At 39.1% G+C, this 24,493-nt stretch overlaps 1 protein-coding gene across 3 annotated transcripts in view; it reads left to right on the top strand.

The window, feature by feature from the left end:
- Positions 1 to 24,274, top strand: part of LOC149845057 (voltage-dependent chloride channel 1, chloroplastic-like) — a 71,216-nt gene extending 46,942 nt beyond the window's left edge. For 2 of the 3 annotated variants that reach the window (XM_089997443.1, XM_089997445.1), the window contains one exon: positions 23,446 to 24,274. In XM_089997443.1, coding sequence (XP_089853569.1) covers positions 23,446 to 23,646 — 201 coding nt within the window. In that variant the 3' untranslated portion in view covers positions 23,647 to 24,274. Of the gene's footprint in view, positions 1 to 2,809; positions 2,901 to 23,445 lie in introns of those variants that run through there. The other variant, XM_089997444.1, reaches the window with a different exon arrangement.
- The last annotated feature ends 219 nt before the right edge of the window (positions 24,275 to 24,493 follow it).

Here is a 24,493-nt window from a genome sequence, read left to right as displayed (position 1 = left end):
CCTGAACCATATTGCTGATGACGGAGGAGAACCCGGGCTCTAATACCATTTGATGCAACGGGAGTGTCGAAAGTATTCACGATAAGGTTGCCGACGTGATTGCTTCTTAATCAACGAGTGAACTGACGTTGTCACGCTATGGGTTGACGTTAGAAAGGCCCTTTCAATGCATGACTGTGCAATACTCGATATCCAATGGCACGTAGAAGAGGAAAGGCTCGGATCAATGGATTCGAGCAACAACGTATTAACTGGCTGATGACGTGCAAACTGATAATGATAATAGTAAAGAAACAATAGCTAATAGGAAATAAACAAAATGTCTGGAATAAACAAAATGCCAATAGCCTGCTGTAGGCCGAGACAAATAATGGGAAGAAAGGCTGCAAAACAACTGACGTGAAACAACAAAAAAACAAAAGAAACAATAATGAAGAAAGGAAGTAATGACAAGAAATAATGGACTGACAGGGCTCACAGGGAATACAACTATTAACTAACAGAAAATAAAGAATGACAGTAATAGATGTCAGACTGTAAAGGAGAACAATAAAAAAAGGAAAAAGAAAACTGCTGAAGAAATGAAGAAAGCAAAACTGCACCTGTGCTTTTTCTGAAAAGTTCTCTTTGTTCTCTCACGAAACCCTAGGCAGCCTATTTAAAGGACTTCAGTTCGGATCTGGGTCTCGGGTCCGGACCCAGACCCGAAACATCGTCGGCGTGATGTTGGGTCTATGATGCCTGGGCCTGCTCTGCATTAGAGGGTTTAATAAGGCAACCTGATAAGGGTTGCCCGATTCTCTGTAACAGACGTTAGGGTTCAGAGAGAACCCTAACCCTGATCGCAAGGAAAAGGGGGGAAGGATGGGCCATAGCCGCCGACGAGATGGTAATGGCCTCCGCCATGTTCGGAGGGCATCCTCCTTTAAAATAGCATGACGATATTTTCCCCCTTATCTCTCTGTTTTTCCCCAAACCCTTATCTCTCTCCCTCTTATTTTCGTGCGCATCGTCAGAGCCACCGTCGCCGACAACTTCCCACCCGCGACAGACATACACGCCACCCTTGTCAAGCGGAGCTCCTTCTTCTTCCTTGTTGTTTCCCCTCGACCTGAGTTCGATAGTGGGGAGATTGCCCTCAGCCGACCCTTCTCCCGCAACGACTGTCTTCGATCACCGAAAATGCCATCGAAAGAGGTACGGTGCTTCTCTTGGATCTAGGCGAGGGATCGAATGTGGTTTCGATCTCGTGTAATTCTTTGAGATGAGGGTCCACGGGAACCCTTTTTGAGTAATACAAGAACTATCTGTATTTTTTGTGTTTTTACTGTTTTAAGAAATAAAAGAGAACCTAATGGCTGTGTGCCCTAAGAGACATGGAGGGCGAACCATGGGTCGCTCTCCATGGCTCGATTGGTTGTTTTCGTCTACTTTCCCCTTTCCTTTTAAGAAAAAATTTTTTTGTGTATACTAATGAATAAAAAAAAGGAACTGATTTCCTCTTTGTTGAGACCACAGTTTTTGTTTAAATTGATTTCATTGTTTCAATTTGGGCATCGTATTCTTGGAATTGTGTTCTTGGGTTTGAAATCACGTTCTTGGATTAGATCCACGTTTATTTACTGAAAGGGTGTTCAAGCTGATTCTGGTTCCAACGATTGAACTATCTGTATTTTTTGTGTTTTTACTGTTTTAAGAAAAAAAAGAGAACCTAATGGCTGTGTGCCCTAAGAGACATGGAGGGCGAACCATGGGTCGCTCTCCATGGCTCGATTGGTTGTTTTCGTCTACTTTCCCCTTTCCTTTTAAGAAAAAATTTTTTTGTGTATACTAATGAATAAAAAAAAAGGAACTGATTTCCTCTTTGTTGAGACCACAGTTTTTGTTTAAATTGATTTCATTGTTTCAATTTGGGCATCGTATTCTTGGAATTGTGTTCTTGGGTTTGAAATCACGTTCTTGGATTAGATCCACGTTTATTTACTGAAAGGGTGTTCAAGCTGATTCTGGTTCCAACGATTGGTGTTTGAATGTGTACCTAAGTCGGACTACCATGACACACTCCAAATTTATTTTCGGTTTAGGATTTAAACTGGGCGTACCTGTCAGGTGGGGCTGCGTGTTTCTTGTTGTTTTCTTGGGCTGAGATCACACTGGGCTGATACATTATAATCTGTCTCTCCGGAACACCGATTCACGCTGAGTGAAGCTTGATTTGGGTGGATCGACAATTTCGATCGTAAAACAAGGTTGTTTTTACACATTCAGAAGAGACCCTGGTTGGGATTAGACCTATGTAATCGCTGCCAGACCCAGCCGACATGAATTGGCTGGGTATGGAATGGAATAGAAAAAAAGAAGAGAATAATATAAGTATATTTTTTCACTTATACATGGTAAGCACATATGTTGATTCAAAATTCAGGCACAAGTTCTCTTAACCTATATAGGTAAAATCTTCTCCTGTGTAGGTATGTAATTGTGTTCGTAGTGGTTGATTCTATGTTAATCTTGTCCATTCGTGATAGGTTGATAATGGTGCCCAACTGAAATTCTTGACTGGGAAAATATGTTTAGGTACCCACTTCTATGGGGTGCTTCAGGGCTGAACAGAAGATAATATTCCTGTTATATAACTGAGTATGTGTGGGCTGTTCTGACACTGAAATCGGGAGATAGACAATTGGAATGCTTGTTGATACACGTGCATTAAGCTAACTACGTTGGCCTTGATTAGTGCTGTCCATCATACTAATTCCATTCATGTGAAATAAATGGAAATATTGCTTATGCTTGATTTTTTTTTCAGTTCTGTTCCTACAACATATGTGTATAGTTTGGTTGGTTGACTGGCTCAGTCGGCTGGACTGAGTTGGATATTTAGCTAGGAGGATGGCGGGTCCGGGATTGGTAAGCCTCACCAACCTCTCTAGGAAATGCAGAAACTTACACGTTTGACAGGTGGAGATGCAAAATGTTATCTTGGTATTGCATCATCCTGATTATGCAGTCATTAATGCGATCATGTGTTGGTTATTGATATTTTTGTGAGCATGTATGCTTGATGTGTAACGCTCCGAAATCTTAACCCAAATTTTGAGGATTTTTTTTTTCAATACAGCGGAAACCAGTCATACCATAGGGCTAAGCATTCTAGAACATTACAGATGGAGCAAGACCAAAACATTCTTTTCATTTCAATATCAATGAAAATTAAGATCAGAGTTCTCACACTATCCTCGAAACAGTAAATCCAAAATCCTGATCGAAGCCTCATCCCGCAACCGCTCCTAAATCCAACTCTTCACCTGAAAATTTATAGGAATTAGACTACAACTGTCTAAGTAGGAATTACTGTAATTTTTCTTGCTATATCATGTGTCAAGTATGTGGTGTGAGTGCCGAATGTGATTTTCAACCCATACAAGAAATAACTAAAGGACTACGCTACAACATTTAACAATTTATTAGAAGCTAACAGGCAAGTAACATCAATAGCAACATTTAAGTATCCCATAACCACATATACGATTTCATGCAACAATTCAGGGAATGCAATTATGACAATTACATAATTCAAGTAAGCATTCATACCCCATGGTACATTCATTAGGCATAAAAGAACACCAATGAATATCATGAATTACAAATCAAGTAGAACAAAGCATTTAACATGCATTAGAAGTTAAACATGTATCCATCATACATATAGCAATTAAAGGAACAGATAACATATGCATGTTCTAATGCATAACATGAATATGCACGATTTATGAGCAATGCATGATTCCTTTATTATCTTTGCTTAAGGTCTTCATTTTCCATATGCATGTCCTATTAAATGCATACAATTTAAGTTCCTCTTTTTAGTTATCGTTGCCCGCGGATACACCAAACGGGTACAAACCCCGAGGTCAAGTAGGTTCCCAGGGTAGCTTAGCACACAATTTGTATTTGATTACTGGGTTCCAACTTAGCCCTCGACCGATATCAGGAAACCACACCATCCATCAGAATATTAGACCTCCACATCTAATGTCGGGGACACAAGGGACACCCCACGCCCACAAGTGCCACTTCTTTGGTACCATAACAATCTCACGGCTGTGAACAACACACCACCCTGGGTAAAGTGGCAGAATCTCCCTAAAACCGTGGCTAGGAGAATGAACCTCAATATCGGGTTCATGGGACAACATTACAGCACACAGAGTTTTTGTATCCTCACAGTCTCCCAAAGACCGGAACTCTAAGATTCTCATTCTCCAGATGAGATATCCCAGAACGTATATTACACTGTTCTTATTCATTATCTTTTTATTAAGAGCCAATTATTGGGTTTTGCAGTTTCACATGCAAAAACAAGGCAAAAGCTCGCATCAATCCCTGCGAGAACCATCACGAGACTCCAGCCCGTGGAAACACATCGAACAATGCAATATAGAGCAATAAAATCACATTTGCAAACCAACATACAACATAAGCTCGCAATTCACCAATGCATAGCTCTTCACGGCCTCCCACCCGTGGCAACAATAGAACAACACAATTAAAACCATCATGTAATTATGATTATTGCGATGCAATTTAATTAATTAGAGAAAGAACAAACCTAAGTTAAAGGCTCTCCAAGCATGTGATGATTCATTTAGACCATCGATGCATCATATGCAAAAACCATAACAATATGCAATTTATGCAATGATACCAACAGGATTCCAAATGCGCATTCATTTGTACCAATTTAACAATGTGTATAAGCTACCACAACCATATGCATGTGTTTACCATCCATTTGCAAGTGCTTTCATTAAATTACTTAACACACATGCATTCATCAAAAATTTCATAAGCACATGAGGACATTTATGCAAGATTGTACATGCCAATACCATCGATGCCATGTACGCACTCGTACCAAACAAACTTTGCAGAAATCAAATATCTTCACATGTTACAAACTATAAAGCATGCTAACACGTGTCATTAAATATTCAAAACTCAACTTTACGTACATAATAACAAATAGAGTTATCAACACAAATTTGTTAACATTGAATAATTTATGTATGCCCTGCGCATGCTTAGACACTGCCCTGTGCCAAAACCCAAAGTTTTTCAACATACACTGATGATCTGAGTAATAACCTGTGTGGTTTAGGTGATGCAATTAAACATATATGAAAAGCAACCCAGCACATGTCAATTCCATGATCTTAACAACAATTGCATAAGCATACCACTCTATATTCCCATCATGTGCACACGTACTTGTCAATGCATGTTTTTCATTGAAATAAACGTCAATGCACATTTTCTTTCAAATGTGTGTAACTATCAAGGCACTGGTTCGGTTTGGAAATGTCATATGCCCATCAACACAAATTTCTATTAAGCTCCACCTGATTGTCAACTCAAAATTTTATTAAGTGCATGCTTATCTTCTGCATAATTTGGTAAAGTACAGACAACATGCAAATACCGATTCTTAACACCTATATTTATATATATTTACAAATGTATTTAAAGTATGAAGGTCTAGCTTCATCAAGAGGTTTACATCCAGCCAACCCAGTCGACTGAGGTCCCAACCAGGCTCAACCAACACCAGTCAGCTGGGTCTGGCAAACAGGCTGGATAACTAAGCCAGCCCAGCCGACCCCGTCGGCTGGGGCCTGACAGCACCTGCACTGGCCCAGCCCAGCCTGTGTGTGCTGTTGAGGCTGGACAGTTACTCACCCATTAATGTATGTATATATATATATATATATATATATATATATATATATATATTTTATAGGAACAATTACACAGTCATATATTTGATAGGAAGCATGATTATTGAGCAAGTATGCAGCTAAAACATTCAACAATTAAGAAACAGTTACACACCTACACAGGAGAAAATTTTACATATATAAATTAAGAAAACCTGTGAAAGAATTTTAAATCAACATACATGCACACCATGTATCTTGGTGTGGTTACTTATCTCCATGTTTTTTTTCTCTACTAAACCATCCAGCTCATACCCAGCCGAACACCGGCTCGGTCTAACAACATAACACTGTAAGTAGCACTGAATACGCTCCAACACCCAAATGCAGATGTACACGCTATGGAAGTTCTTTTCATATGTGAACAAGAAAGTGGTGAAAGAAAATTCTACAAGTAATATACCCATGTGTGAAGGTACGTGTACAATAATGTGCATAACAAAAATTGTCATGAACTAGGTATGTAAGTGTGCTGCAGAAATACAGACAAGGATACTTATAAGACTTGAATACAAACTGAATGTAATTAACTCCAACCGTTGCCAGATAAACCTTACTATCAAATAATAGATGTCAAGGTTGATTAAAGACATTTAACTCAACTAAAAATTTATGCATATAAACGAATCACAACATTTAGACATTTTAAGTATTAAATTTTCAGAACTTACACTAATTCAGACAAAAAATAATTTGAACCTGAATTCATTTTAGATAGTATAATATAGGTTCCATAGTTGTAACACACTGATCAGGTGTCCTATATATATATATATCTTTTTCACACAAGGAGGGGTTTTGTGTTTACACAACATCCCTTTCTTGATATTAACAAAGGTTAATCGACTTGGATTTACAACACTCCAACAGTGAAATTAGAATAACGTGATCCCTCTCGTAGGAGTAACATAACATTGTAACTAATTGTGGATAGTTTCAATGATTTAACAGAATAAAATGGACATTCAGGAATCAATTAGGGAAATAAAATTGGGAGGTCACGGTTATCAAGAATCAGGGTATATGCCCTTAACAGAAATCTGAAAAACCCCTCTCTATTATTCAAACACCCCTGTAACATCTAGATTTTTCACAGCAGCCGAAACCTAAATCCACACCAAACATAATAACTCCTACTATCGATAATCCATAATCCCCAAATCAGGGATTTGGCATTTTTGGTGGCTTAAAAACCCAAATACCCAAAAATCCCTTTCGGATTTTGGGATTCACTGCACCCGCATCGTATGCTTGACCCACAGAATACCCAAAAGAAAAATAAACAGGAAAATCTACATTTTTCCGGCGAGATGGTTGCTGCTACAACGAGAGGAGGTGAAGACCGAGAGGGAGAGAAGGGCTCGGCAGGGCCGGCGGCATCGACCCAGTCACACGTAGCGAGGGTGCCAGCGAGAGACGCTGAGGAGGGCCAATCGCGATGGTCGACCATGGCGTCGAAGCTCCAGCGAACTCCAGGGCATCGTCGATGGCTTGCGCAGAGGGAGACGAGAGAGAGAGAGAGAGAGAGAGAGAGAGAGAGAGAGGCGAGACTCTCTCCCCCTTTTAATGAGAGACGAACCCCCTCCCCTTTTCAAAAAGGAAGGAGGGGATAAGCCCTTACCCCTGACGGTTCTGCGCCTCCCCTTTTGCAGAAATCGTGTTAGGGCACGATTTCTTCTTTTTTTTAAAGTCGTTGTTGGTGCAATCCGGGCCTGGGTCCAAACCCCGCGACCCGTGACAATGGATCCGCTGTTAGCGTGGATCCGGGTTGGCTCTTTAATGCTGGATCCATAATGAACGTGGATTCGAGTCCGGTTTTGAATGTGGATCCAATCACGTTATAAAGGTGGATCCACAGGTTGGATCCAAATGGGTCCAACCGTGAATCAAACCCAAAATAATTTATTTATTTCTTTACTTTTATTATTATATATATATAATAATAATTAACATAGATATGATTCTTATGGATCCGGGAAGCGGATCCTAGGCCCAAAACACATGAATTCTACTTAATTGCATAAAAATTTGCATAAAATTTTCGGTTATTACATGATGAGTATGTGTAATTTATGTGCACACTCACACACTCAAAGGAAATATGCATTGGTGAATACACGTATGCGGTGTAGATAACACACATAGTAATGATGCATATGATTGAGAAATGACATGCTTATGATTGGGTTTATTTTTGCATGAGTGCACATGTATTTGACACTTTGGCCTAGTGTTATGAATGAAACAGTACTTTGGTTTTGGATATGTGATGCATCGATGGTCTAAATGGGCCATCATCGACCTGGAGAGCCGGTGTTTGGTTTCTTTTCACATATGTTTTGGCTGCATCACTTAAACCACACAAGTTGGTATGACACACTACTACACTGTTCTAGTTGTCTTCACGGGCTGGAGTCCCGTAAGGGTCCCCCACAAGGGAGAATGCGGGTTTTCACTTTACTTTTGCATATGGTGTTGCAAACTTAAAGAATTGACTTTAATAAAAATATAATAAATAAGAACAATGTAATATGTGTTCTGGGATCTTCCATGTAGAGAATGGAGATCTTAGCGATCCGGTCTTGGGGAGACTGTGAGGATACAAAAACTCCGTGTGCTGAAATTTGGTCCCCTAAACTCGATATTGAGGTTCCTTCTCCTGACCACGGTTTTAGGGACAGTCCGCCACTTTACTTGGGAGTGGTGTGTTTGACACAACTGTTTTTTTGGTACTAAGGAAGTGACACTTGTGGGCGTGGGGTGTCCCTTGTGTCCCCGACATTAGATGTGGAGGTCTAATGTTCCGAAGGTGACTCGGTCGAGGGCTAAGTTTGGAACCCAGTGATAAAATACAAATTATGTGTTAAGCTACCCTGAGAACCTAATTTAACCTCGAGGATTGTACCCGTTTGGTGTATCCGCGAGCAATGGTAATTAAAAAGAGGAACTTAAAGTTGTATGTGTAGAAAGGAGCAGCCACCTGTGTGTATATATATATATATATATATATATATATATATATATAGAGAGAGAGAGAGAGAGAGAGAGAGAGAGAGAGAGAGAGAGAGACGGCTGCACAGAAAAACTCAATCACTTAATTATGATTAGGGCTTCTCTCTATATTAAATAGAGAGAGACAAAAAAGAGAAATTACATCTAAATCCTTATAAGAGTAAAATTTCAGAAAACCTCTAATATAAGAGAACTTAACATAAAACCACCTATTCTCAACACTCACCCTCAAGCTGGAGCATATATATCAATCATGCTCAGCTTGTCACAACATTTGGAGAAATTTGGCCTAGCAAGAGGCTTTGTAAACATATCTGCAACTTGGTCTTCCGACTTTAGGTATTTTGTAGTGATATGACCAGCTTGAATCATATCTCTTACATAGTGACAATCAACCTCAATGTGCTTTGTTCTCTCATGAAAGACAGGATTGTTTGCTATATATGTTGCCACTTTGTTATCGCACATCATGGTCATTGGAGAGGAAACCTTCACCTGAAGATCATGAAGAACAGTGCGAACCCATATCAATTCAGCAGCTTTTTGGGCCATAGCCCGATATTCTGATTCTGCACTCGACCTAGAAACCACATTTTGTTTCTTACTTCTCCATGAAATCAAGTTGTCTCCAAAAAACACACAGAATCCTGTGGTAGACTTTCTATCTACTACAGATCCAGCATAGTCAGCATCAGAATAGACTACTATCTCCAGAGATCCACCTTTCTTGAACAATAACCCTTTTCCAGGAGAAGATTTTAGATATCTAAGAATCATTATGGCTGCATTCCAGTGTACCTCAGTTGGTTTGTCCATAAACTGGCTAACTTTGCTTACTGCTAAAGCAATATCTGGTCTGGTCACAGTTACATATAATAACTTCCCTACTAGGGAGCGATAGCTTTTGCTGTCAACTGGTTTTGACCCTTCTTCAAACAATTGAACTTTATGGTCCATGGGAATATTTGCTGGTTTAGCTCCCAACATGCCTGTTTCCTTTAATAAGTCAAGAACATACTTCCGTTGAGACAAAACCATCCCTTCACGGCTTCTAGCAACTTCTATACCCAGAAAATACCTGAGTGAACCAAGGTCTTTTGTAACAAAGTGTTTTTGAAGATGAGCCTTTGTGGCTTCAATAGCTTTCACATCATCTCCTGTAAGAATGATGTCATCCACATATACCACCATAACAACTATGCCAGAGCTAGTTTTCTTTATAAAAAGTGTGATCTGCTGCTGATCTATTAAAGCCAAAGCTTGACATCACGTCAAACAACTTTTGAAACCATGCACGAGGACTTTGTTTCAAGCCATAAATCGCCTTTCTCAATCTGCACACCTTCTGACACTCCCCCTCAACCTCGAATCCTGGAGGTTGTTGCATATAAACAGTCTCAGATAGATCTCCATATAGAAATGCATTTTTCACATCTAATTGACACAAGCTCCAACCATGCTGAACAACTACTGAGAGAACAAGACGGATGGTACCCATCCGTGCAACAGGAGAAAAGGTTTCAAAGAAGTCAATTCCATATGTCTGAGTATACCCTTTCGCGACTAATCTGGCCTTGTACCTTTCAATAGAACCATCAGATTTGTACTTTATTGTATATACCCATTTACATCCAACAATGTCAGCATCTGCTGGAGAATCAACTAGATCCCAGGTATGCTGAGATACTAAAGCTGTCATTTCTTCTTGCATAGCCAACTTCCAGCGAGTATCAAGTTTTGCCTGTTGATAGTTCAGAGGAATAGTTTCAGCAGATAAGGCTGAGATAAACGACTTCATCTGATGTCCAATTCTGGCATGGGAGACAAAGTGAGATATGGGATATAAGGTACATTATCTTGTCCCCTTTCGTAGAGCAATAGGCCTGTTATCATCATCCTGAAGATCACAATTGTCAGTAGAACTTACCTTAGGAGAAGAAGAAGATGAAGGCTCTTGCGGAAGTGGAGCTCTACGCACATATACCAATGGTGGATTATTAAATCTGGAAGAGGATGAAGTTTGGTTTGGTAATAAGGGCACAAATTCCAAAGGAAAAGGAGGTATAGGTAATGGAAAAGACTCAGTTGGATCAACCTGCAGCGGGGAACCGGAAATAGAGTAATATGGAGAGGATTCCAGGAAAGATACATCCGCACTGACATACTCTCGGCGAGAAATAGGATCATAACATCGATAGCCCTTTTGATTTTTGGGATAACCGATAAATATGCATTTTGTAGCTTGAGCGGCTAATTTATCACGGTCAGGGCCAAGTTTGTGTACAAAACAAACACATCCAAATATTTTTGGTGATAAAGGAAAAAGTGGAGCATTAGGTTTTAGGATATGTAATGGAATTTGATCACCCACAGAAGACGAAGGCATGCGGTTGATCAGATAGCAAGCAGTGGTAATCGCATCACCCCAGTATAACGCAGGAACATTAGATTGAATCATAATGGTCCTGGCAACATCAAGGAGGTGCCGATGTTTTCGCTCAACCACCCCATTTTGTTGAGATGAATAGGCACAAGAAGTTTGGGGTTGGATGCCATGATCTTGGTAAAATTGTAACAGACCTTTTGATTTAAACTCGAGAGCATTATCAGTGCGAACAATCTTGACAATAGATTCAAACTGAGTTTTTATTTCAAGAATTAGGGATTTGATAAGACTTGGGACTTCAGATCGTTCTTTTATTAAAAATACCCATGATAACTTAGAGAAATCATCAACAATAACAAGATAATAACGACACTGAGTCCTAGTAGGAATCTTACTAGGACCTCATACATCTGCATGAAGAAGTTCAAACACTTTATTACTAGACTAACTCTGACTAGAAGAGAACGAACTTCGATGATGCTTGCCCAACTGACATGCTTCACACTGAAATGATGTGGTGGAAGGAATCTGAGGAAAGACCGACTAAAGCTTTGACAATGAAGGATGACCAAGACGACGATGCCACTGAACAGGACTGAATAAATGTTCCACTGCAGCATGAACAGAACCCATTGGATGATGTAGGTAGTAAATTCCATTTTCTTCATAGCCTCCACCAATCTTCTTCCCCGTCAGCAAATCCTGAAAATGACAACCCATTTAATCAAATATTACTCTACAGTTTTTTTCTTTTATAAGGCAACTAGCAGAGAGTAAACTTTGAGGAAAGTTTGGAGCATGAAGAACATTATTCAACTGTAATGAGGAGGATATAGAAATATTTCCCTGACCAGCAACCGGGGAGGAGCTCCCATCGGCTAAGGAGACTCCAAGCTGAGCCTTAACATCCTTAAGATCTGAAAAAACATGTGAATTTCCACACAAATGTCTGGAAGCACCAGAGTCAATAACCCACTTACTATCAGTCGGATAAAGATGATTTCCGGTTGAATATGCAACACCAGCTACAGGAGGAGTGGAACTCAAAGGTCGAAGAGCTATCAGCTCATCATATTCTGCACGACTAAGGGTGATACTACTTTCATTTTCAGCGATATTCTTTTGTACATTTGTTGCCTCGAGAGTAGTCACATTTGCTTTAGGAGTATATGACTTTGATGAAGAAGATGTTGGCCGACCATGCTTATTCCAGCAACGATCTTCTAAATGTCCAGATTTTCCACAGAATGTACATTGAAGCTTTCCTCTGCCTCCCATACCACGTCCACGTCCTCGTCCTCTGATATTTTGAATATTTCCACGCCCATAACTAGATGGGACAACAAGAGCAGATGACTGAGTTACAGGCTGAGACTGTGGCAGAGAGATCGCAAGTCTACTCAGACGATTATAAGCATCAACAAGAGTGGGAACATCTGATCCAGTCAACATTTGAACTTTTGCAACAGAATAATCTGAAGAAAGACCTGTAAGAAAACAAGCAACCATGGTTTGTTCTTGATGATCCTTTTGCTTCGAGCAACAAAGAGGCCTGTGAGCATTAAGTCTTTCAAACGCAGCTTTGACAGAAGCATAGTACTGGGCCAAGGTCTGATCTCCCTGTTGCAAATTATATATTTCTTGTTCGACTTGCAGGATACGACTCACATTCATTTCTTGTGAGTATGTATCGCGAAGATTGTCCCACATTAGTTTTGCTGAATTATAGTAGATCAATCCATCTGCAATATGGGGTTCGACACTATTCATGATCCATGACATAACTATGTCATTATCTTCATCCCAAGTAACATATTTTCCCAACTTCTCATAGGGTTCGCCTTCCAACAAAATGTGTTTTCGACGATGTCCAGATACTGACATCATAAACGTTCTGGACCATCGGGCATAGTTGGTCTCATTCAACCTAACGGAACATCCATATGAGAAGGGGTTGGCAAAAGCCTTATACTCCCCAATCTGTTCCATTTTCGAATCATATTTCGAATTTTCAGCCATATTGTTCACTAGAACAACAAGTATTCAAGTAGTTTTCCACCACTGTAAGGAATCAGCCCTGCTGTTTCCACCAAAACAGTCCACAACCAGCAGGTAATCACTCCTGCTGCTTCCACGACAAATGGATAGCTGAAACTAATACAACACGAAACACAACTCACCCCAACAGGGAGTTAAGACCATTGCTGCACCCAAACACACCACGACCAACAATAATATTCAGTTGCAACACATATGAATACGACAACTGATGTTCCCAAAACATATAAAGCATAACTGCCAATCAGTCTTCAAACAATTAAATAGATCAATCATAACTCGATCACACGCAGCAAACAAAAAAAAATTCAGAATCACGGTAGTCACGCAATCAGCACAATCACGGTAGTCACACAATCAGCACAGAAAATATGACACTCTCGGCTGGCACGCAATATCACAAACACTTGCTGCGTGGCCCAAACAGCAGGGAACAACTCTCGGCTGGCACACAATATCACAAACACTTGCTGCGTGGCCCAACAACTCTCGGTTGCGACACAGCAGCACAGAAGCCTGTTGCGTTACCCAAATAGCAGGAACTGGTCAATCATGGCACGTCAATCACAGCAGGCACGCATCAGCAGGAACTCGTCTATCTCCAGAAAATCACGACAGGAGATAAAAAAATCCCACGGAAAAAAAAAACAGATAAAACTGTTTACAGCTCCAGGAGATCACGACAGATCTGGGTAACATCCATCCTTAGATCTGACGACAGATCTGGGTAACATCCCAGATTTGTTATCAGATCTTCCACACTAGTGCAACAACAAACCTTATTTTTTTTTTTCGCAGTCTGAAATTTTTTTCGTTGGTGAAGATCAGTCCTCTTCGTGATCACGCTCCCGAGATCGCTAGCTTTGATACCATGTAGAAAGGAGCATCCACCTGTGTAGAGAGAGAGAGAGAGAGAGAGAGAGAGAGAGAGAGAGAGAGAGAGAGAGAGAGAGAGAGAGAGAGACGGCTGCACAGAAAAACTCAATCACTTAATTATGATTAGGGCTTCTCTCTATATTAAATAGAGAGAGACAAAAAAGAGAAATTACATCTAAATCCTTATAAGAGTAAAATTTCAGAAAACCTCTAATATAAGAGAACTTAACATAAAACCACTTATTCTCAACAGTATGCATTTAATAGGGCATGTATATGGAAAGGAAAAAGAGAACTTAAAGGTAAGATAATAAAATGATTCATGCATTGAAAAAAAATCATGCATTTTCCTGTTATGCACTAGATCATGCATATTTGAATTGTTCTCTAAATCATGATATGATGGTGGGTGTATGTTATTTACTTCCTAAATGTATGCTGAAAGACTTGGTTAATTAGTTCTTGCTATGTGCTACTGCTTTACTGTTCCTTCCCAGTGAGTATATGAAACCTGTTGGATGCATGATTTCTTAAACACTGCAAATTGTTATATCTGCACTCACTCAAATTATTACATGAAATCTTATCAATGTTCTTTGTTTCACCTGGTTTCTTTAGAAGTAGCCGTGCTCAGAATTTCGGTTCTGACACCCTACTTTGTTGGTTTTTCAAAGGAACAGGTGATCCGTGAAGTCGACAGTTGTTGGAAGGCATGAGAGTCACACTTGGGTCTTGACATCTTCACGAGTAGACAGAGGCTCTTTCTTTTATCTTTTAGTTTTACTGTTCTCTTCAGTTTTCTTGCTTAGTCAGTTGTTGCTTTATCTTCATTTGAGTAAACATTGTCTCTGAAATTCACTCTTATTCATAAATAAATAGGTCTGTTTTGATTATGGTGGGTGATAATTGTAAGTCCTTTTGTGGTGTTGGGCTATCCAGATGAAATTTGAACTGTGAGGACCCCGGGTCTTTGGGATGTTTTTCGCATATGGAAAAAAATTTGCATTTTTCAAAGGGTATTAGTTGGGGTCGTTACATGTACTTCTAATGAAATAAGTGAGCTAAAGAATACAGATAAGATTTTATGCAATAATTTAGAGGAATGCAATGATGACAATTACATAATTCAATTTAAGCATTCATGCAAAAGGAAACAATTTCTAAGCATGAAGAATCATTTAAGCAATAACAGAGATCACAATTTAAGTAAGCAAGACATTAAAGATTAAACATTATGCATCCACCAACATATAACAATTAAGGGAACAGATAACATATGCATGTTCTAATGCATAGCATGAATATGCATGATTTATGTGCAATGCATGGACACTTTTTTATCTTTCCTTAATGTTTTTCTTTTCCATATGCATGTCCTATTAAATGATACAATTTAAGTTTCTTTTTTTAATTTTCGTTACCCGCGGATACACCAAACAGGTAAAATCCCCGAGGTCAAGTTAGGTTCTCAGGGTAGCTTAACACACAATTTGCATTTTATTTACTGGGTTCCAAACTTAGCCCTCGACCGAATCACCTTCGGAATATTAGACCTCCACATCTAATGCCGGGGACACTAGAGACACTCCACGCCCACAAGTGTCATTTCCTTGGTATACCAAAACAACAACTGTGTCGAATACACCACCGCAGGTAAAGTGTCAGACTCTCTAAAACCGTGGCCAGGAGAAAGAACCTCAATATCGGGTTCAAGGGTCAAAGTAAAGCACACGAAGTTTTTTTATCCTTATAGTCTCCCCAAGACCGGATCTTTAGGATCCTCATTCTTCAGATGGGAGATGCAGAACGAATATTACACTGTTCTTATTCATTATCTTTTTATTAAAAGCCAATTATTGAGTTTTGCAATTCAACATGCAGAAACAAGGCAAAAGCTCACATCTATCCCTGCGAGAACCATCACGGGAGTCCCGCCCGTGGAAACACATAGAACAGTGCAATATAGTACAATAAAAATAAATGTGATTTTTGCGATGTATTTAAACAATTAAAGAAAAAGCAAACCAAAGTTCAAGGCTCTTCAGGCCTGTGATGATTCATTTAGACCATCGATGCATCATACGCAAAAACCATAACAACTTGCAATGTATGCAATGATGTCAACATGCTTCCAAATGCATATTTATATATGTTAATTTAGCCATGTGCATGATATGTCACATTTATATGCATGTGTTCGCCATTCATGTGCATCTGCATGTGCATGTGCCTTTATAAAATCATTCCACGTACATGCATTCACTCATGAATCATCTCAATTGGGACAAGTGAACAACTCATGCATTTATGTACATGCGAAACACACATCAATGCATGTATGCACATGCATTTGAAACAAACTTCATATAGTATGATGCTTAAGCACATCACATCAAGTCAAAGCATATGCATAATTCCAAATCTTGACATGTCTCAAGAACCAAAATACATGCATACCACACATTCTGGAAATTTATATGCACATTCAGAAATGCAAACATGTATCATGTGTATGCCACAAAAATATTCATAAGCATGTCTTTGATTTGATTCGCATATTCATGTCAAATGCATGATTTCATTTAGTATTTGTATGCATGTTTTTCTGCAATACCCGCTAAAAATAACTATGTGAACACTCATGTAACCATTCACATGTAGACACACTTCAATACCATGTAGACTTATGCGTAAGAAAAAAACCAGGTATTAACATTTTTAACTCAGCATAATGTGTTTTATATGAATAAGACACATATTCACATCCTTGGCTAAACCCAAGTTCATAACATAGCCAACCACAACCAGGTTCTAAAAATAATAATTAGAGGTTTATCCACAACCTGTAATTTAGGTTTTATAACCATAACTAGAAAATTATCATATTTACATTCAAAGTCCTAGATTTTACCTATTTAAGAAAAAACTTAGATTCATTTGACAAGATCCCATATTTAAATCGTGTTAACAAAAATACATATTTATAATTTAAATCTCATATTTAAATCGTTTGACAAAAATCCAGATTCATTCAATTTAAATCTCAGATTTAAATAAATCTTGAACTTAATTAAATTCATATTTAACCAATTAAATAAAAACTGAGATTTTTATTTAATCTAAAACCATACATGAATGAAATGTACCCGACAATGCAGACCTGAAACAGTTTGGTCCTACCAGTCCTAAGACAAAGAGTAACAACTAAGTTTGCATTAGCCAAGTCTCCGGTGTTGAGAATAGACATACATAGAAGTCAGTTATCATTGAAAGCAACTCTAAATCATGCTTTTATCACCAAATAAAAAAAAACGTACACAGAATTTTTATATGTTAAGGACCGAAAACACTCATATAAAAGAGGATATATGGATCCTCATCCATGTGATCTAGAGTGAACACATAGATTCACTCTTTAACCATGGATTTGCACTAAATATTGCATGGAAATCGAATCAATATTCGATTTCTTGCATGAATCAGAAGAAAGAACCCGTACCTTAGAGTTTGATGCTTGGAGGAAAAAGCACAGGGATGCCGATGGCGAGGAACGATTCAATCAGGGGTCGTCGGAGGTGTCTATCGAGCATAGGGAGAAAATCACAGCAGGGAAAAGACTAAAAGAAAGGAAGAGAGGAGAACAGGGAGGTTGCGTGTGCGGGTTCGGTCACCAGGCGAGCCCGGACCTGCTATCCAACCCCACCATTGGGTTTTGAACTTGCAACGCCCCAGAACAGGGTGACGAGCACCCACTGCTCCTGTTGGACTAACGGAGCCCCCATTTCCTATCACAGAGAGCAATATGTGTTGCCGCAGCCATTGTTGTGCACTGTGTCGCAGCTGTGCGCATCAAGTGCACGCAACCTCAACCACAAGTACCGCAGCCGCACAAACCATGCGCCGCAGCGATGCATAGGGTGCCACAGCTTTAGCGCACTGCGTGCCACGAGGATCAATAAAAAACTATGGTCCCCCCCATTGGCTTCACCGGAAAAAAAGGAAATCAGGCAGGGGTATCACACCTGCCTGTTGGCTGGGACAGAGGGGAAAAGGTCGGCAGGGGAGAGCCATCAACCACCTGCCGCCCCCCGACGGTCACAGGAAAGGTGGCAAGGGCGGCAGGGGTGCCGACGGCCACCTGCCGACCCTCGGCAAGCCCCAAATGGAAAAAGGGGAAAGGAGGAAGGCACGGCAGGGGCCTTCGGCCTCCCGACGAACACAGAGAGAGGGAAAAAGGGAGACACAACATGTGGCTGCCGGCCCCCGGCCCCCTGCCGGCCTCCTGGCAATACAGAGAAATCACAGAGGGAGAGAGGAAAGAGAGGCACTGCGGATGGTCGCCGGCCTACCGGCAACACCCAGAATAAAACAGAGAGAGAGAGAAAGAGACACAACATACCTGGAAGGGGTCCGACGTCGCTGGTGCTGCCGCACGCAGGGAGCAAGAACGAGGGAAAGAGGAAAAAGCTGTGAGGTGCGGGCCTCCCCTCCCCTTGCGATGATTTTACGCGGCAAAGGCGAAGCTGCTACAGGGAAGATGAAAAGTGCACAAGGGGGGGTGGGGGAGATTCAGGAAACCCTCAAAGGGTTTCCCTTTTCAATCGAGAGGAAAGGGGAAAAGCGATGCAAAGGGTTTAAAAGACCCTCTCCCCTGCGTCGCATTCATATAACCCTAATGGGTATTACCGATCCGGGTCGAATCCGGATCCGACCCAAGTTCGAGTTTTTTTGAAAAAAACGTGGGTTTTACAAAAGGTCATGTGCTGATACACCACCAAAATGGTTTGGCCGAAAGAAAACATCGACACATAATAGGACCACTAGAACTCTTCTTATATCTAAAAGTGTTCTCAAATATTTTTAGGTTGAAGCAGCTCTTACCTCCGTATATCTTATAAATAGGCCACCTTTTTCGAAAATTCAAAATCTTTCACCATATGAAAAAAATTATACTCTCTCCTGATTATCCTAGACTAAGGGTCTTTGGGTGTAGATGTTTTGTTCTCGCCCATAAGAATGATAAATTATCTCCTAAAGCAATTCCGTGTATATTCTTAGGATACGTAGAAAGCCAAAAAGGATTTAGGTGTTATGATACTAAAAATAACAAACTTTATATTTATAAGAATGTTATATTTCTAGAACAAAAAAATGGTTTTGATACTATCTTATCCAAAGATGAAAATAAATACAAGCTTTTAGGGATATCCCCACTAAATGAAGACATTAATAAAATAATTTACAACGAATCTCAAGCCAGTGAGCCCCATAATCATTCAAATGTCATTAAATATCAAAGAAGACAAGACAATGAACAACTAAGTGCTTTTGAAAAATATTCAACCATAGAAGAACAAGAAAACACAATAATTAGGTACTCAGAGAGACCACGTAGAGTTTCATATAGATTTGTATTATATGAATCTTTCCAACCTCTCTATAGAGCTTGTTTAGCAAAAAATTATTTATACTTTTAACCTTCCACATAATCAAGCAAAGGACCATCCCGAGTCACAAAATGCAATGAGTGGATAAATTAGAGCCTTAGAAAAAATTCAAACTTGGGAATTGTCTAATATACTAACCAACAAGAAATCAATAGGATGTAGGTGGGTTTTTAAAGTCAAAACTAAAAGTGATAGATCTCTAGAGTGACATAAAACTAGGTTAGTCGCTAAAGGATATGCTCAAGAATATGATATTGACTACGATGAAACATTTGCTCCTGTAGCACGTATGACTACTGTTAGAATTCTTAGCCATAACCTCTGTTAGGAAGTGACCAATTTATCAAATGAATATTAAAAATACATTTTTAAATGGTGATTTAAAAGGAGTATATATAGATCCACCCTTGGATATAATGTTCCTAAGGGAAAAGTTTTATGCCTTAGAAAGACTTTGTATGGTCTTAAACAAGCTCCAAAAGCTTGGTATGATCACTTTAGTTCTGTTATGCTTAAGCTTGAATATACTTTCTATTATAGTCACAATGCTTTATTTGTTAAGAATTTCGTTACAAGTATTGTTATTTTATTACTTTATGTTGATGTGATCATAACTAGAGCATATAAACAGGGAGTGAATCAAGTTAAATTTATTCTCAAGCAAAGTTTTGAAATGACTAACCTTGGTTTTCTCAGATTTTTCTTAGGGATTAAGGTTGCATATTCCCCTCGAGCATATCTGCAGTCTCAATCAAAATTTGTAGCTGAAATTTTTGACATGTCTGAAATTACTAATGACAAAAGAATAGATACTCCTAAAGTGATAAATGCAAAGATGAAAATTGATAATGGAGATGTAATAAGATATGCGAAACTACAAAAGCTCAATAAAGAATCGAGAATCACAAGCACTCAATATGCAAAATACACAAACCCACTATGGGGTGAATGCCAAAAGGCAAAAATGAATATTATTAAGGAGAGAATGTGAGAGAACTCAATACAAATCATGAGGGGGGGGGGGGGGGGGGGATCCCTTTATATACAAGAAGAGAACACACTAAAGAGGGGGCCATTGGGGCTTCCACAATAGATGTTGGGGACCCCAACGTCTATTTGAGTGGGGCCTCCAATGGTCACTTACATGAATAAATAACAAAAAAAAAACAGAAAATAAAAAGCAAAACCTAAAAGATTTAAAAATACATTGTGAAAGGACCAAAATACAAATCATGAGGGGGGGGGGAGATCCCTTTATATACAAGAAGAGAACACACTAAAGAGGGGGCCATTGGGGCTTCCACAATAGATGTTGGGGACCCCAACGTCTATTTGAGTGGGGCCTCCAATGGTCACTTAAATGAATAAATAACAAAAAAAACAGAAAATAAAAAGCAAAACCTAAAAGATTTAAAAATACATTGTGAAAGGACCAAAATACCCCTATCGAGTATTTTGGTATAAATACAAATAATATATATATATATATATATATATATATATATATAAACACCCCTCAAACTTTACGGGGAGAAAACCGAAAGTTTGCTAAGAAGAAACAATAAACTAGGAGTTGGAAGCGTTTTGGTGAAAAAGTCAGCCAACTAATATTCTAATGTAACATAAGGCAATGTAATAGTTCCTGTGAGGTATTCATCTCTAACATAGTGACAGTCTATTTCAATATGCTTGGTGCATTCATGAAACATATGATTGCTTGCAATGTAGATCACACTTTTGTTGTCACTACACATCTTTAAAGGAGTTGAGATAATGATCCCCATATCACAAAGAAGACTTCTAAGCCATACAATCTCCATGGTTGTAGTTGTCATGATACGATATTCAACTTCTGTTGATGACAAAGATACTTTTTGCTGCTTCTTGCACCTCGAAGAAATAAGAGAATCCCCTAAGAAAATACAAAAAGATGTAGTTGAGATTCGATAATTGGCATTACCTTTCCAATCTGCATCAATGTAAGCAATTAAACTAAAAGATAAAGAAGAGGATAAGAAAAGCCCTTTTGAGATAGTATTCTTGATGTATCACACAATTCTCATGACAGCTGACATATGAACTGTCTTAGGAGTATGCTGAAACTGGCTTACTGCATGGACAACATGAGTAGTATCCGGTCGAGTGATGGACAAATAAGTAAGAGATCCAATTAATTGTAGGATCATCAAGTAGAACACCATCTTTTAAGTCTTAATTTGACATTTATAACTTCAGGAGTTTCTAATTTCTTATCATCTGAAATCCCCGACTTAGCACAAATGTCCGCAACCAGCTTCATTTAAGATAAAATGTATCTTTTATGTAAATAAGCCACCTCAGTACCTAAAAAATACCTTAGAAAACCCAAGTCGGACATATCAAAAGTTTTCTTTAGGATAGACTTGATGTCATTTACTTCCTCTTTATCACTTTCTGTGATGATCATATCATCAACATAAAGAAGAATTATAATAGAATCACCTGTTTTCTTAACAAAGAAAGCAGTGTCAGTATAGCAAAAAAAATCCAAATTAATTAATACATTACTAAATTTATCATATCAAGCTTTGAGAGCTTGTTTAAGACCATATAATGCTTTCTTTAGTTTCAAAACTTTTTCATTTAAATTCATGCTAAGAGGATGATCCATATAAACCTCTTCACTAAGATCTCCATTTAAGAAGGCATTTTTAACGTCAAGTTAATAAATATGCCATTTTTTAATAGAAGTAATTGCAATAAAGGCTCAAACACTTGTCATTCGAGCTATCGGGGCAAACGTCTCACTATAATCTACCACATATTTTTTAGCATATCCTTTGACAACCAATCTAACCTTATATCTTTCTAAGTAGTCATCATTTTTTGTTTTTCCTTAAAAACCCATCTACATCCTATAGGTTTTTTTCCTTGAGGAGGATTACCAATTTCCCAAGTTTGAGTTTTCAAGTGCATTAAGTTCATGTTTCATAGCTTCATTCCAATGTGCATATTGTTTGACATTATTATAATGGGATGGTTCATAAAAGGAGTGAAGAGCTAATAGACAAGCTTTAAAATGTGGTGAAAAAGTTTCATAAGACACAAATCTATTTGGTGCTTTAGAGATTCGACTTGACCTTCTTTGAGAAGATTCTTCCAAAGACATGTTTTGAGAAAATTTATCAAAAGCACGTGGATGAGAAAATTTGGTCCCAATGGCTCTTTTTAGCCTTTTCTTTGTGTATAAATATGGGGTTAGCCCCCACTCATTGTCAGCATTGTCAAAGGGATTATTCCTCAATAATATCCATTATTTTTTGTGTTCTCAGCCCTTGGTGGCTCAGTCTTCAACTTAAGTTCGTGACAAGGACTTGTGCAAGTTCAACTTATGACAACTGGGTTGTGATTAATGTTTTGTTAATTGAGATGCCGAGTATGTGTTTTTGCTTGGGCATTAAGCCTGTGGGTATTTAAATTTTAAGTCAGGTTGGATTGATCTGAATTTCTTACTGGCTGCTCTAGCTATAGTAACTTTTGAACTCTCAAAATTTAAGAATTCTCTTAGAAGTAAAATCTCTCTCTCTCTCTCTCTCTCATGTGTGTGTCTGCGTGTAATGCCTGTAGCTAGATATGGCTATTCTCCCTTTCAATATTACTGACTTGAACATGCCAACTATTGCCACACGTAATTCCTGGACACGATACTCTTATCAAGTGCATCATCCCGTGTTGGCTTCCGAGTAAATTATGCATGCTTCTCTTGAAATTCTTCAATAGAATCTTCTATTCGATCATAATCTTTTCAATTTATGCTACCAAATTGTTTGATATTATCTGCCAACTGAATCCTCAATTACCTCAGCTGTTTATCTTGGTAAAATTTAATCTTATGACATCCTATGTACAGGTTGGCGTTCTGATTGAGGAGCCATTCCCAGTGCTTCCGCTTGATGAATTATGTAATCTGGCTTGCGAGAGCATCCAGGAAATGCTTGCCACTGAAGAAGCGATCCGGAAGCAGCTTCAGACCAAGAGGGGGATCAGGTCTGGATCTTCAACTGGGTGCTCACCAAATGGTTGGCCCATGTCAGAGCAGTACCCTGGCTAACCATCATTTTCTTGGTCAAATGAGGTGCATAATGAACAATTTCGGCTGCTTTTGTTGGAGCTCTAAATTGGTGGTTGAGTGTAGTAGTATTGCTGCAGTGCTATTTGATTGGATCATTGCAAAAACACGCAGCTGCTTGTTTCATGGCATGTATGGGGTGCGGGATGAGTGGCATCGTGTGTTACCAAGGTAGCTGTCGTAAATAGAGCGGATCATGCCGGTGAAGCAAGCATCGTATCATGCTGTGAAACTTCCCTATGGTTGATGGAAGGTTTTCAATAGGAGTCTCAGGACATTGAATATCCACCCACCTGCTGTTACCTTCATGTTCAGTCGAGGATGTACCAGCATCAAGCCTACACTATGCAGATTCGATGGACATCCACGTGCTGTTACCTTCATGTTCAGTGCAGGATGTACCAAGGTCCGGCGTGATACTACCTTGATTCATTATCTACGGTATTCAGGCTCTGGTCTGTGCTGTATGTAAACATATAGCTGACCTCATGTGGTTCAGGTTTGACGTTGACTATGATGGTCATATTTATAAACGGCTGCACGGATAGAATCAAGGTACAGATGCGATCTACCTAGTAAAAAACCTAAACGGACTCTAGTTTCTTTGGAAGTTGTGGGTGTTGACAGCTGTGGTCCTTGCTGTTGAGGTCCGGATCATCTTGGTCTCAGTCAATAAAGGTAGCGATGTCTTTGTTAGTTCCCTTTTGTAAGAGGTAACAGTTGGTCAAGTATGACGTCGCACCGTTGCCTATAATGAAATACAAGAAATACTAGGAAATGCTTATTAGGGGCTTGTAAAATAAACAAGTAGGAACACCACCTAAGACTA

This window comes from Nuphar pumila, chromosome 2 (genome assembly GCF_984573655.1).
Source record: "Nuphar pumila chromosome 2, dmNupPumi1.hap1.1, whole genome shotgun sequence".
Taxonomy (NCBI): domain Eukaryota; kingdom Viridiplantae; phylum Streptophyta; class Magnoliopsida; order Nymphaeales; family Nymphaeaceae; genus Nuphar; species Nuphar pumila.
This window is presented reverse-complemented; position numbering and strand designations above follow the sequence as displayed.